Source organism: Microtus ochrogaster, linkage group LG7_11, assembly GCF_000317375.1.
Source record: "Microtus ochrogaster isolate Prairie Vole_2 linkage group LG7_11, MicOch1.0, whole genome shotgun sequence".
NCBI classification, from domain to species: domain Eukaryota; kingdom Metazoa; phylum Chordata; class Mammalia; order Rodentia; family Cricetidae; genus Microtus; species Microtus ochrogaster.
Window position 1 is genome coordinate 2582020 of NC_022032.1, and position 15587 is coordinate 2597606.

Genomic DNA, 15587 nt, shown 5'->3' on the forward strand with positions numbered 1-15587 from the left:
TCTTTTCCCTCCAGCACGCCATTGCCACAGATCCGTCTCGGCCTGCGTACACGTTTCCTCTCCATAGGCCAGTCCTGGAGACATCCAAGGTCTTTGCCCACAGACAACTGTTTAAAGTCATCCAAGCTGCAGGCACTGAAACTCTTCATGCCCCCAAAATATCTAGAACATAACAGTGTGTGCATGGTCAAAGCTTCTGCCATGTACCCCAGTTCCCATAATGCCGTGTTTTGACAAAGATTTCAAGAGTGCCCGCCATCCTTCACAGAAAAGTGCACTTTTGAACACAGTGATTGGATTGCTAAGATATTTTCTCAGACTTCTTTACATCTACCAAGAAAAAGTGAAAACTAATGATATGATTTTAAAAAATTGTCACATACTGTACTTATGTAGAACGTGGTGCAGGTGGCCCCTCAGTACATGCAAGGTACTAATCCAGGGATCCTTCCCGACTTCTGCTACCTAGACAGCAGCATCATAGACACTAAAGTCTCTTATCCATGGACGCGTGTTATCATTCAGCTTCTCCTCACCAAGTATACATGAAAATTCATAAAATAAGGTGAGAAGTCTGCAAAGCTGAGATGCCAGTTAACAGAAACCCAAGACCTAAAGGACCACATAGGGCCTAGACATTTTCTATCTGCCTGCCCTCCCCATGAGTGACGTGGGATTCATGACTTTGTAACTACAGAACTTGATAGGAAAAGATAGATCAAAGAGGCTCCCTCCTCCCCAAGATCAAACAGACAAGAAAGCGGGCACCACCAGCCAGAGAAAGCAATTAAAGCATTGCTTACCTACTGTGAAAGAAATAGAAATTATTGTAGTTATTGCATGACAGTATCTCAAAAGTGGGGTGACCCTACAGAGAGATCCAGAATGCCTGCTGTGTATGTAAACAAAGGAGATGGAGCAAGTGTCAAAGGGACACCTGGGCTCTCATGCTCACTGCCACAGCCTTCACAAATACCACAATATAGGATCAACCCACATGCTCGTCACAAAATGGGGAGAGAAATCAAATGTGTGTCTTTGCAGCTATTCAGCCACAAAAAAAGTACATAGTCCTCTCGTTTGCAACAATGTGGGTGGGCCTAGGGGACATTCAGCTAAGTGAGAGGATCCAGGGACATGAAGGAAAATGTCACATTAAAAATAGGATTTAAAATTTTGAAAAATAGGACTTAAATTTTTGAGTTTATAAAAATTGGCAGTGGGATAGTGGCTGCCAGATGCCATGGGGAGCAGGGAGAAGAAAATAGAGAGAAAGGTCTGCCCTGATGAAAGAAATAAGTTCTGCCTTCCAGGCATGGCAGGGTGATTAGAGCTAGCATTAATGCATTCCGTATCTCAAAACTATTGGGACAGGAGGACAACTTTGAGACAGTGTCACAAAACAATTAGGACAGCTTTTAATGTCATCACAGAAAAGAAACAAAGTGCCAAGCTGAGAGGAGGCTCAACATTCAGAGTTGATCAATGCATAATATACTCATGAATCAAAATTTCATAATGAACATCAGGATGCTGTAGCAGCATTATATACCAAAAAGAGCAAAATAAACACTGAGAGAAAAGAGAAGTGCAGGTGGAGGCTATCAAGACACACAACACAGTGGGTGGGGTTTAAAATCCACATGTTCACTAAGGAAAAGAGCATAACAGCTCGTCAAAAAATATGTGTGTGTGTGTGTATTATATATAGCATACATAATATATAGTGTATATATATATGTATATAATCAATACTTTAATTCAGCTAAAAGAAACAGAAAGCCAGTTGAAAGCAAGAGGAAACATGTGTGCTTAGTAAAGAAGGTTGTCTTACATTGCCTTGGGCGTCATCAGGCAAACATCTCCTGTACAGTGACAGGTGTCGGTGTTGTCGTACGTGAGGCCCATGCCGAGGCTCAGCAGCTGTGCGATGATGACACTGTATGACTCTAACGATAAGCCTTTGGGATACTGAACATGAACAGAAGGGAAGGAGTTAGCAAAGCTACGCTGACTGCCGGGAAAACTGATTTATTAACACGTTCGAGACACCTCCATGGATGCAACTGTAGTAGTGATATAAATGTTTTGATGACAATCAATTTATTAATATATCTGAGACACCTCCATGGATGCAGCTGCAGTAGTGATACAAATGTCTTGCTAATGGGTTCATTAAACATGGTGGATCAGTAGAGGAAGTTTGACTTCCGAGTACTATTATTGTTGTTAAATGACAGCCACACAGCTGCCTTAGGAAGGGTGACACCTGAACACCACCTCATTTTTAAGCCTTCTTTGATGTAACTTTGACACAGTGCCTTTAATCTTCTATTCAATAATTAAATCTGCATTCATCAATGGGTCTCAGTAACTCAGATTTCCCAGTATTAATGGCCTCTATGATGTCCTTCTGTTGTGGAGAGGAAGCTAGTTTTGACCTCTTCTGATTCATCCAATACACTAGGGGGGTGGGGAATCATTCATGAATAGCTTGTGTAAATACTGCCTTTGTGCAGTCTCTATCTTGACCATATTAAGAAAACAGTGGCTATGTGGGGAGTGGGGACTTTTGGAGAGACCTCCATGTTGGAGGCATGTTTCCTGCAGAGTGAGAGCTGCCAGGTCCCTGAGCTGGGATTCTGAAAGGAACAACAGCCTCAGACAATGTTTTTTGCCCACAAGCTAAATGTAAAAAACAAAATGGACAGTCTCACGTATGCTTTTCGAGTGACTTTATGACATCATTTAAAGTATCGCATTTGTTTAAATGTTCTCAATTTAATCATAAATTTTTATGTATCTGCTAGCTGTGATGTCCAGTTTGTACCTGTGAGGACAGAATAAAGGTGGTCGAGTTGAATATCAACCAACAAAAAGTGTCCATGTTTGGGCTGTGAATATCATAAGCAGAGCTTGCCCGCTAGTTGATACAAGGAAGGGATTCCTGCTCCCACCATTTCCTTCAACACACAGCACTGAAAACCTAGCAGGAACAATCAGTCAAAAAAGAAAGAGAACAGCCATGCAAGAAGAAAGGAAAAGGAAGTCACTGTGGTCTACAAAAGGCATTCGCTCCTGCTCAGAGAGCCTGCGGATTCTCTGACGTGCCGTTGGGACACACAATGCTAACACATAAAGTTTAGCCACACTTGCAGTAATAATGCAGCAGAAAAAAACAAGAAAATCATGCTACTCCTGACACATAACCAACACAAAATGCTTAGACAGGGGTTTACTGCACCCCAAAATACAGACTAAGGAAATTGAAGTGACACACATACCCTGAAAGCGCTCCCAATCTCAGCGAGTAGAAGAGCAGAAAAGGGGGAGGATGAATTGGGGGAGCCAGAGGGGTGGAAGACAGCAGGAGAATACTGCCACAGAACCAACTAAGCAGGGCACAGGAGGGCTCACAGAGACTGACTGGCTCAGCATCACAGAACCTGCAGGACCTTCATAGCTAGGTCCTCTGCATATATTCTATGGTTGTTGGCTTGGTGTTTGGGGGAGACTCCTGACAGTGGGAATTAGGGTGTCTCTGACTCTCTCGCCTGCTCTTGGGACCCCTTTTCTTCTACTGGGTTTCTTTGCCTAGATTTAATGTGAGGGTTTGTACCTAGTCTTACTCTAACTTGCGATAACATATTCGGTTGATGCCACTGGGAAGCCTGTTCTTTTCTGGGGCGGGGGGAATGGGGCTGACAGAAATAGGGTATAGAACTAGGGCAGATGGGAGCGGGGAGTGGAAGGAGAGGAGAGTGGGAAGTACAATCAGGTGTATTGTATGAGAAGACTAAACAAATAAATAGAAGATTTTCTCCTCTGATAAGATATTTAGAAATTTTTGAAACATGGAAAAAAAAAGAGTAGGGAAGGAAAATCGGATAAAACTGCATACCAGGGCAACAGCAACGTCAAAATCCACTCTGCACAATTCCCCTGGATACAGGGCTCCAATGGAAGCAGGATGCTCGTCAAAGCTACAAAATGAACAGGTGTATATCGGAAAGCAGTGTTAATAATATCAGCAATTTTCATAGGATGAAATATTATAAAACATGTACTATATTCTCAGCTCTATGCCACTCAGGGTTGTACAATTTAGATATATTTCCCCAAAGCTTCAATATTAAGAATATTTCAATGTTAGTTGTGAATTTCATAGCTATCTGGGAATATATAAGGATAAGACCTAATCATCTAGTAATGGCAGCTTTCAGTTTGATTCCATATACTCTGTATGCGTGTGTATAAAACTTTGAGTATCTATTTAGCTAGGAATCCCTAAAACTTCACTTTTGAGGCCTTGTCATTCATTTATCATTAACAGTAAATAGATATTTATTTAAAAATAAAAATATTAACTAGGTGATTAATTAATTAGGTAAGAAACGGAACTATCGAGATCTGATAGCAGGTCACAGATATTTGTAAGCCAAAGCAGTTTGATTCTTTTTCACCCACTTCTAATTTGCCATTATTCTTGAGGTTTTGTTCTGTTTGATAGGAAAGTGGAGCCGCTGTCTCCAGACCAGCGGCTGCAGCCACCAGCAAGCACTCCACCATCTTTCTCATCTCCGGCGGTCTGTGTTCTTTAAGAAAAGTGTGCGCAGTTTTCCTCATATTAGTCCTAAGGGAGAAGCCTTCATAGCTTCATATTTTTTATATTCATGATATCCAAGAAATTAGAAAACAATATACAGAAAACAAATGTGTATCTTTATAAGTAATGTCATTTGAGCTATTCCTTCAATGTCAGTAGAGACAGGATATATGCTTACGCCAGTAAGTATGAAACATGCTTCTGTTTGTGGTCTCGTTTCCAGTTTAAAAATGCCATCAGCAAACTCTTAGGACTCTCTGGGACGGAAATTCTGTTTCCCTTTGACCAGATTTCAATGGAATGTATTACAACCGTCAGTTCTAACATGGAGAACATCTAAAAAAAATATAAAAAGATAAAGGAATTTCTATATGAATTTGAACATCTCTCGAAACACTTAAAAACATATTTAACATGGTACGTTTGGTTACACAATAAGAGCGCAGCAAACTATATGGCATAGATCCATATCTCTGGTTTTACAGATTATATAGACAAATTTGCTTTTGAAAACTCACAGTATTGACAAGGCCGATGACATGAGTAACTTTCTGTATCACAGTTTTAATGTCAGAGCCCATGTAATCAAACTGAAAAACAAGCAATATTGAAGAATGAATGGATCTAAAGTAACAAGGGCATGCTTTTAAACAAACAAACGTGTTGTCCTCTGAATAAGCAGTAAGACTACATTCTGATGGAAACCCATAAAATCAATAATGATAAGCAAATAATTATTTCAAAATGCCCAATAACATGAATTTTAACATCATACAATACATTGTAGACCAGGAGCAAGGTGGAGTCATGACGGCTCCAGCCATACTGTCTCCACAGACGGATGCATGTCAACAGTTGCACACAACAGTTCACATTCACAATAGCTGAGGAAGCCAGGCAAAACACCACAATGGCTGGTAGCAGTAGAGCCATAAGGAAAAGTGGTAGAAGTACTCATGGGTCTTGGGATGCATGTCTACAGAAGACCGGAACTAGGAGGGGAACCATGCGTGAGGAAACACAGAAGAGGCACGGGGGGGGGTATGAAAGCGTAAGGGAGGAATGCTAGCCACAGAACGATTGAAATGAATACAGGAGTGAGAGGGAAGGCGAGAGGAGGCAAGGGGAGGGGGAGACAAGGGGAGGGGAGAGAGGCAACCCAAACCAAAGATGGTTTTAAGAGCATACAGAAAGCTACTAGTTTATAAACTAACTAAGCATTAGCATTCTAGAAGAACATGAACAGAGGTAACCTGCTAGTGAGGATAATACTGCTCCCAGGAGCAAGGCATAGGTTTTGAAACAAAAAAATCCCAGTGCCAAATGCTGGATACCTCTGATGCCAAAGGCTCCCAAAAACATACATACGATTGCCAGCTTTTTCTTGGTTACCCATACGAAATAGGCACTGAAATTCTATTGCTGAGAAGACCACATACTTTGGGTACGGGACACAGAGCCATCAAGCTAGACCTGAAGTGAAAGCTCACTGTCCGTGAGCTAGCCCCCACTGTGTAAGAAGAAAGTATGTCGGCTCCTGTGACGCAGAAGTCTTTTCCAGTCTTACCCAGCTGTAGGCTCTAAGTGCTACAATACTGTCAGACAAGACATGCCCACACATTCAATAATAAGAAAGGGGTCACAGAAGTGGAGGGAGGACGAGACAGGGGGATGGATGCAGATATGGTCATAACACACTGTTTACATCTAGGAGACTGTCAAAACAAACAGCAATAGAAAGACTAGGACACACCAGCTTCTTATCCACGACAATATCCATCTCGAAGTACCGGGGGGATAACTTGATTGATGATGTTTTCTGAAAGACACACGACATGGGTCCTGAGAAAAAATTTTAAATGCCATCTTCTGTTAAAATTATATTTATAAATAAGATAGAAGACATCTGCTACAAACTGTAATAAGGCTGTTTTCAAACACAAAATTTTGCTGCCATTCAGAGGATTTCCCAGCACAGAAATGCTGCCATTAGCAAGAACTTTCAGTTAGACATCTCAAGCTGGATGAGAACTCAGGAATCTTGATTTTTTAATACTCAAAATAAAATTCTAGGTTTATAACCCAAGCCTTGCTTTTCTTGATCCTTCTGATAATCTAAAACTATCCATGTAGGAAGATATTTTTGCTACCAAGTGTGAGGAATGAGGAAGCTGATTTAGCTAACCATGTACTTCAGAGAAAATCCTACCAAAGTTAGCAGTTGATAGTGTTACTAGAGCCAGGCATACTGCCAAGCCAGTTTATGGGTCTTTGATAATGGAAATGTCATTACTCTATTTTACCTTATGAACGTCATTGAAATTATCTATTTTTGAACTGCCACAAAAGAGTTAATACTTTCATCTACATGACCTGAATAATTGGAGGAATATTCTGTGTTAATGATCTAGAAGCACAGGGATTAAAACTTTAGCCACTTTCAGTTCTAAGTTCAAATCTCCTTGTTTCTGAGATTAATAACCTAAGTTTCTACTGAACCCGTGTCTAATTTCAACTGTAAATCCTCTAGCTATTAAAAATGGCACAGGACCTTCATTTAAAAAAATAAAACCACATTAAAGTGTACTTCAAAAGCATTTTTCATTTCATAAGATTATATAAAATGAGTTGAAAGAGTAAACACATACCTTCACGTTCCTTTTGAATTGAAATTGTGAATTATTATACCAATAGTAACTCTGATTTTCTTCTAATACAGGAATCTCAATGTTGTCATTTGTGATCTCATAGATCACGTGCACAAATCCCGATATGGTTTCCACAGGTTCAATTCCATAGGAGACATTTTCGAATTGTATTGTTCCCCTGAATATTAGAACAATCAAAGAAAGTCTGAAATGATTCAACCAAATCTATAATATTCTAATGGTAGAGTTTGGTCAGGATTTTCTTAATGCCAAAGTCAACTTTGTTTGCCTACTTCACCTGCATTTTCTTCAGGGTTATACCAGAACTAGACCACTGTACTATGAATGCATACGCCTGCCTATTACAGACATGGAAGAGATCAGGTACAGGCATGGACGTGTGCTTCGAAACAATTAATAGTCCTCTCTGGTGTGTTATGTACCGGCTTTCTGGACTAGCCTGTTGAGGCTGCAGGTACTCTTCCTTAGTCTTGGGTCCTGTGCTGGTCATTTTTGTTAACTTGGCACAAACGTAGACATCTTTTAAAAGAGGGGATCCTAATTGAGAAAATGCCTCCATCAGATTGCCTATAGACAAGTCTGCAGAGTGTTTTCTTGATTAATGATGGGTGTGAAGGGTCTAGGCTACAATGGATGCTGCCACCCCTGGGCAGGTGGTCCTGAGTTGCATAATAAAGGAAACTGGTCAAGTCAAGGGAAAACAAGTCAGTATTCCTCCATGGCCTCTGCTTCAGTCCTGGCTCCCAATGCCTGCCCTGACTTTAGTGATGGACTGTTAACTAGAAGTATAAGATTAAACATACCCTTTCCTCCCCCAGTTGTTTTGGTCATAGTCTTTCTCACAGCAACAGAAACCTAGCTATGATAATATCTTTAAATAGTATATACAACCTGAGTCCTGAGCAAATGCTGAGCGTCACAAGAGAGTTTGGAAAACCTGTGACATATCCATTGTAAGTGCAACTTTCCTAAAAAAAAAAATGTACAAATGAAAGCAGATGGTTAACTCATTCTTAAATACACACCCAAGACATGTCATTTATATTTATCATTTACCTACCTCAATACTTTGGTCTAAAAGTCAATTACCAACAAATTTGTCTCAAACAGAAAGTAAGTAGTGTGTTACACAACGTGTATCAAGCAGAAAGTAGTGTGTTATACAATTCCAGTGAATGTATAAAATAATACTAAAGTAATTACTAGAGATGGTTTGTTTTAAAGAAGAAAACCCAGATAGCAAATCTGTATGAAAGAAACCTTAAGGCTTACCAGAAAAGACAGAGGTTGAGAACGACGGATATCATTGTTGTCATATGTGTAGATCACTGAAGTTGAAGTTATATATGATCTATGCAAAAATCCCAAAAACATCTTCCGATGGGACAAATGTAAAAGGCAACAGTCTTTACATAAAAATTAATTGAATACCTGTCAGCTTGCTATATTCTATTGTCTAAATATTTCCTCTTGCTGATATTAGCCTTTGGAATAGCGAAAAAACTAACATGCTGATTAATGGGCAGCTCGGAACAGCAGATAACTCAAAGAAATAATATAGACTCCGACACCCAGGGTCTTTCAAATCTTTGTTTCTGTCACTCATTGACATCAGATTTTATATTTGAATCTCTAAGTAGAATGTGGGAGTAACACCAATTTTAAATGATTATCTTGGTTTTGCCACAAATTCATATTCAATCAGCTTGCTAAATCCAAGTCCCTATTGTGACTGCCTTCTTCCTCCTTTTCTGCCCCCATCCTCTTCTCTCTCTTCTCCCTTCCCCTTTCCCCTCCTCCTCCCTTGCTTCCTCCATCCTCTTCTTCCTCCTTATCCCCTTTCCCCTCCTCCTCTTCCTCTTCCTTCTCAATATAACTATGTAGACACAACTGAACCCCGGAGTCATTGCAATCCTCCTGCCTCAGTCTCCTGAGTGCTGGGTCTACACTTCTTAATAACAAGGGTCAAAAATTTCTTCCATAATCTCCCACCCCAGTAAATATTAAAGTATTTGACCCCGTTCCTACAATCATAACACACATCCTTCAAGCCACTCACCCCATCATCTGAGCCTGCCTTACTCCTTTCCTTAATGTGGTGACTTTCTTATTTCAAAGAAAGCCCTTACACCTGTGCCATGGATTCCACCCTGTGAGTGTACTGAGCTGTGAATCATTTCTCTCTACCATGGTTCCATAGGCTTTTTTTACCCTGTGCTATTAGAAAAGTTGTCTACACGTGACTACAGCCTAAAGGATTCCGGCTTGATGTCATGCTCTGGCACTGCTCTGTGCTGTTTTAATTGTCAACAGATTATCCTTTTATCAGAAGTGACATCTATAATTACATCTTTTGCTTTCTTGGTTATTAAGGTTCTGTGGAAAAGATCTGAAACCATCAGTTTTTTCAATCCAAAAGACACATTTCTGACCGTAACTGTCCAGATTACCCAGATGACCGTCTGCAACAATGAGTGCTCCTTCCAATGTCTCTATTTTTCACACCTCCTCTCCTGCCTCTTGCCCTGCAACTCTGCTCCTTCAGCTTCGTCTTCCATGCTAGTTACACACTTTCCCATCTAATTCCAAAGTGTTCATATTTCCCAAGGTTTATAAGCATTAATAACATGGCTACTGTTTACTAATAAGTCAATATACTTATTGAACATCCTCAGAGAGCCGGTCTTACATATACTTCTCCAGTAGAAAATACCGACTCGGACATACATGCTCAGTCTTCCTACAAATCCTCCCACGGTGTGTAATCAGCACTTAAATGCACAATAACCTAACCTTTTTCTTGAGCAGCAGCCTAATTATCTGTGGTCCTTCACTGTTTCTCAATTGTTCTACTGATTCTGTCTTGAGGTCTATGGAATCTGTCTTCCTCATGCTGTAACCGATGGTCCATCCCCAACAACCCTCCCACTGATCACCTGACCCATATGAACACGGTGTTTGCATATGTCCATATGCGTTGTCCTTACACATATTCTAGAATTTATCTCCTACTTATTTTTCCAAATCCTTTTATCGCTATCCTTTATCAAGTCACATCTTACCGCTATTCCAAAAAGGCTGCATTGAATTGCTAAGAACATTTCCTATGTATTTATCACCATATTTTAATAAAATTCTGTTTCTTGTGTTAGTGCCTTAGAATATATCTTCCTATATTATAAATGCCCCGTGTGTCTTGTTTTATTCTCCTTTTTATGCCTAGGGCCTTGTCTAATGGCCAACATTCAATAGACATTAATTACATTAGAACTGTAATGATTTTAATCTTAACTCCTATAAAAGTCAAAAAATTTAAATTTGGAATGACAAAATAATTACTTACTGCTTTTTAAGATGGACAAAATATGGTTTCTCAGCTATTGTAATAAGATAGGCAATCTGCAACAAGAATTTTTTAAAATGTCAGTCACATGCTAATTTACCTGTATATTCCACTTTATGTTTTAAATGAATAATAAAACTATTAAGAATATGCCAGGGCCTTTTGACTTCCCTTCCCTTGTGGATTTCTGCACCTTTAAGATGCTGAACTGAGAATTTAGTGATGAAGCCGAGCACCTGTAGCCTGGTGGGCTAGGGCAGAAGCTTGTCTGGTGTTAACTGGTATCTTCTGGCTTAGTCAGATACGCCCAGTGCCCCCCAGACAGCCTACTTCACCTCACACCTTCCCCCATATCACAGCCTCACCCCCATCCCATCCTGGAGGGACATTCTAGTTGCTCGCCACCTTTTTGGCACCTGTGAGGCCCCATCCCGGAAGTTCCTATCCCACAATGCTCTGCTGCAGTGAAGCTTTGCTGGACTCCAGCAGCTCCACCTCTATCTGACCAGCTTCAGTCATGATTGCACTTCACACGGGCAGCGTATAAAGATGCTGTTGCTATTACATGATTTTCAGGGTCTTTTTCCACATCTAGTGATGAAATCTTTTCGGGAACTGTGGTCTGCAGGATGGTTTTCTGAGGGCCTAGAAACAAAAATAAGTGAGATCTATTTTGAGATCCGTTTTAAGTCTGATTGTGCATCCGTTTCTCTGCTTTGGGTGATTTATACATTTCTTCCTTTCCCTTTCCCACGATTTGACTGTTGCTTATCCATCCTCCCTCTCCCCTGCTCTCCCCTTTCTCCCTTCCCACTGTCCTCTCTCCTCTCACTTCACAGCTAAACTGCCTAAATACGGAACTATAGGGATACGAAAAGCTTAGAAACAGAGTACCATCCTGAAGAAAGAACGATGATTTCTAAGAGAGCAAAAATCGCTGGGCGGTGGTGGCCCACGCCTTCAATCCCAGGACTCCGGAGGCAAAGGCAGGAGGCCGATCTCTGTGAGTTCGGGGCCAGCCAGGTCTATAAGAGTTAGATCCAGGACAGGCTCCAAAGCTACACAGAAAAACCCTGTGTCAAAAAAAGAAGAAAGAAAAAAAAAGAAAGCAAACATCAGTTTTCTCTAATGGAATGGCACTGTATATATCAATCACACTCCTGGGTAGCCGACGTGCCACGCACGGAGTAGTTGACCAGCACAAAACAGATAGCTTGTTTTTTATTTTAATTTGGTACCTTTTATCTTATTGAGCCTTTTATCTTATGATTTGGGGGTGGGGCTGAGTGAGACACAGCGAAAGAATATGAAGCTGGGTAGGTAGGGAGGTAGAGAGAATCTGGAGCAGGGGAGAGAATATAATCAAAATACATTGTATAAACTCATAAGTGGCTTTTAGACATAAAGCAAAGAAAACCCAGCCTACAAATCACAATCCCAGAGAACCTAGACAACAATGAGGACCCTAAGAGAGATAGATATACATGGATCTAATCTACGTGGGATGTAGAAAAAGACAAGATCTCCTGAGTAAATTGGGCTTATGGGGACCATGGGAGAGGGTTAAAGGGGAGGGGAGAGGATGGGAAGGGAGCAGAAAAAAATGTATAGCTCAATAAAATTAATTTAAAAAAGATACCATGGAACAAAAAAAAAACATTGTATAAAAATATTAACTAAAATTTTGAAAAAGAACTTATTCAAGGAGGGCAGCAGTTGCCAAAAAAGGATTTTTTTTTTTTGGATAAACACTTTTTTAATGTTGATTGGTTGAATATTGACTACCACTTACACGGTAACAGAACTGGCAAAGGGAAAACGATTCATTGTCATGCACATTACAGTTAAGAAAACCGGTCCCACTCCAGGGACTGCTTTGCAACAGAGGAGGTGCAAAGAGAAAGCCAGAGCAGTGTGTGAGCCAGGGCTAGGTGAAATCCACCCTGCCACGCAGTCACCCTGGCCCCTCAGAGACTCTTGGATCTCCGGACTCACTCTGGCCGGCCTGCAGCCCACTAAGACCCATAAACAGCACTAGAAGGAGGAACATGGCTCCCTCGGTGGTCCTGGAGCCGAACTGAGGAGCATCAGGCCTGGCAGGAGGGCGTTGTGGCCAGTAATGGCAGCGCGTGCAACTGACCCCACAGGGCTGTCTCCAGGGAAACCGGCAAGGAAAGGGCCCGGGTCTGGGATGCACACTTCCGGGTAGGCTGCCTGCACCAACCATCCTTCCAACCGCGAAAGGAAGGCTGCTGCCTAGGCTTTACTCTTCAGGCTAGGGAGAGCTGGTTTTCTTTGTATCATTTATTGTTCTTTGAAATGTCCGCTTGACTGAGGAAAAACCACACGAAAATGTTCAAGTTACTGATGGCCACCGCGTGTCCTCCATGATGTTCTAGCCTATTGTCTGAACAACTGAGCACTATAAAACGATGGCTTTTCACCTTCACAGCTGCACGCACAACGCTCCCGTAAAATAGTCCTTGGTCAAACAGATTTTCAAACAATTCTCTGCGGATCATATTGTCACATTCTAACCCTGCCACCTTGGCTTTCTCCTTTAATTAGTCTTTTAAAGGGATGGGCATATAAGATGAAGTAAATACAAAAGCCAGGAAAGTAGAATGAAACGGGGGAGGGGGCAAGGGAGGGGCATAGTGGGACATAGACGCTTTGAAGGTTTATCTTGGACCATGACTTCAGAAGGTATTGATCCACCACAGCTGGAGGAGAGCATAGAGGAGTGGCTGCTTTTCCTGGCAGACGTGTGTGTAGAAGCTGCTCCTGTCATCATGGACTTGGAGGAAGGGAGAGGAGGGAGAGAGAGCACTCCCTACTCCCAACCTTCCCAGTGCTGCGACTCTTTAATACAGTTCCTCATGTCGTGGTGACCCCCAGCCATAAGGTTATTTTCATTGCTACTTCATGACTGCAGTTTTGCTGCTGCTATGAACCATAATGTAAATAATCTGATATGGGGCCCCGCAGAGGGTCATGACCCACAGGTTGAGAATTGCTGGAGTAGAGGAAAAGAGAGGAAATATCAGGGGCCAGGTAGAACCTTTCTCCTTCATTGTTTCTGTTGGGCATTATCACACCCGAGTTGCACAGTAACTAAGAAGCTCCCTGCCATATTACACACATTGAAATCAATTTTAAAAAAATGGATGGAAGAAAATGGACATCCAGGACAACATGATACTGCCTTTGGATGGGCCCAGTGATGGGGAATCTTTGTCAACCAATTATCTTTAAGAGGTGGGACCAAGTTAGGGTGTGACTTTCTAGGGCACATGACCCAGGTGCGCTCTCTCTTCTCTCTCTCTCTCTCTCTCTCTCTCTCTCTCTCTCTCTCTCTCTCTCTCTCTCTCTCTCTCTCTCTCTGTGGTTCTTTTGCAGAACAGAGAAGTTTGGACTTCTCATTCCTGTTTCATGAGTTTGCCCCTTTTAATAAATAAAAATACAATTGTTTTATCTTTTAGCTAGCCTGGTTATTTCACAAATCAAGCTAACATCAGCAGCCCAGGCCAAGGGATTCCTATAGGATGGTGGCAACATTTTGAATGGTTAGTGTATGTTAATAAGTGGTATTTGTGACATGTCTCTGCATTTATATTATATCCATAAAATAAAGAAAATGGAGGTATTTCCACTGTTGTTAAACTGGCAGTAATTACCAAAAGTGTCTGCCTTCCACTAAGGTCTTTGGGTTGCTTCCTGACTGTGTAGAGAACACACACGAGACAAAACTGCTATTCATCTTCCCGCGCCAAGCCTCCCTCGCTCAGAATGAGTGTTTCCAGCCCCATCTATTGGCCTTCAGATTTCATCACTTTGTTTTTCTTAATAGCTAAACAATGTTTCACTGGGAAAGTATGCCAGTTTCATTATGTTTTCATTAGCTGATGAACATCTAGGCTGCTTCTGTTTCCTGGATATTATGACTTCAGCAGCAATAAACATGGATAATCAAGTATTTCCACAGTAAAACATAAGTACTTTGAGTATAGCTGGATCATATGGTACACCTATATCTTACCTCCTTATTTCCATGTGGCTACACCAGTTTGCACTCCCACCAGCATCAAATACATATCCCGTTTCCCAAATACAGAAAAGCCTTGCCATCTTTTTTTCTTTTCCCATCTCATGGGAGTAAGAAGAAATCTCAAAGTAGCTCTGAGTTTTCTGGATGGTGAAGGTTGTCGAATATTTTCTTAAATGTTCCTCGACCATATTTTAGCATTTAAGAACTGTCTGGTTCCATGATCAATTTGATTTTTTTAATCAAGTTATTTATTTTTGTGGTATTTCCATTGATGAAGCATTAAGTAATAGAAATATAGCGGCTTCCTCTTGGACTGGTTTGACTAAGAGAGAGCCTAAATTTGAATTCTCTTCTCCCTGTGTCTCCCATCTGTCTCTAGGAAGGGGGACATTTATTACAACACTCGAAGGAGATGCTGCCCTTATTAGATGCAGCCCTGGGTGGATTTGTTGCCTAAACAACAGAATGCTAAAGACTTGATGTCTCAAAAGTATTGAAGGAAGTAACTGTTCTAGCTGTCCTTTGTATCATGTTAAAGCAATCTTTTGTCTTCTTCTCCCTACTGTAGTGGTTATAAAAGTGTGTAGAAAATTAAATACAGGCAATTCAGTATTCACTGGAACTCCCTCCTAGTACGGTCCTACGTTTTTGTTGAAGCTGGTCTCCAACAGTACAACTCCTGTCGTCGGGGCTACAGGGTACACAACAGCACGGCTCTCATTCCAGCACTTGACTTTGGAGGGCCAGGCTGCAAAGCTCAAGTGGTGAGGTGGTGGGTGGGGAATGGGGAGTGGGAGTGGATTGCAGACCGCGGGAGAACCTGAAGGGAACCGGAAGAGCTCCGAGAGTCAGTGAAGAGGAACCGGAAGAGCTCCGAGAGTCAGTGAAGAGGAACCGGAAGAGCTCCGAGAGTCAGTGAAG

At 41.4% G+C, this 15587-nt stretch overlaps 1 protein-coding gene across 1 annotated transcript in view; it reads right to left on the bottom strand.

Annotated features, from left to right (window-relative positions):
• Positions 1–12668, bottom strand: part of LOC101995772 (disintegrin and metalloproteinase domain-containing protein 5-like) — a 34669-nt gene extending 22001 nt beyond the window's left edge. Inside the window, exons 1-12 of the mRNA XM_013351963.1 lie at positions 12614–12668; positions 11184–11263; positions 10619–10674; positions 8548–8626; positions 8167–8243; positions 7255–7432; positions 6360–6425; positions 5125–5196; positions 4785–4942; positions 3902–3983; positions 1835–1971; positions 7–162 (exon numbers count right to left, since the gene is read on the bottom strand). Of these exons, the coding sequence (XP_013207417.1) occupies positions 7–162; positions 1835–1971; positions 3902–3983; positions 4785–4942; positions 5125–5196; positions 6360–6425; positions 7255–7432; positions 8167–8243; positions 8548–8626; positions 10619–10674; positions 11184–11263; positions 12614–12668 (1196 nt within the window). The remainder of the gene's footprint in view (positions 1–6; positions 163–1834; positions 1972–3901; positions 3984–4784; positions 4943–5124; positions 5197–6359; positions 6426–7254; positions 7433–8166; positions 8244–8547; positions 8627–10618; positions 10675–11183; positions 11264–12613) is intronic.
• Positions 12669–15587: the final 2919 nt, after the last annotated feature.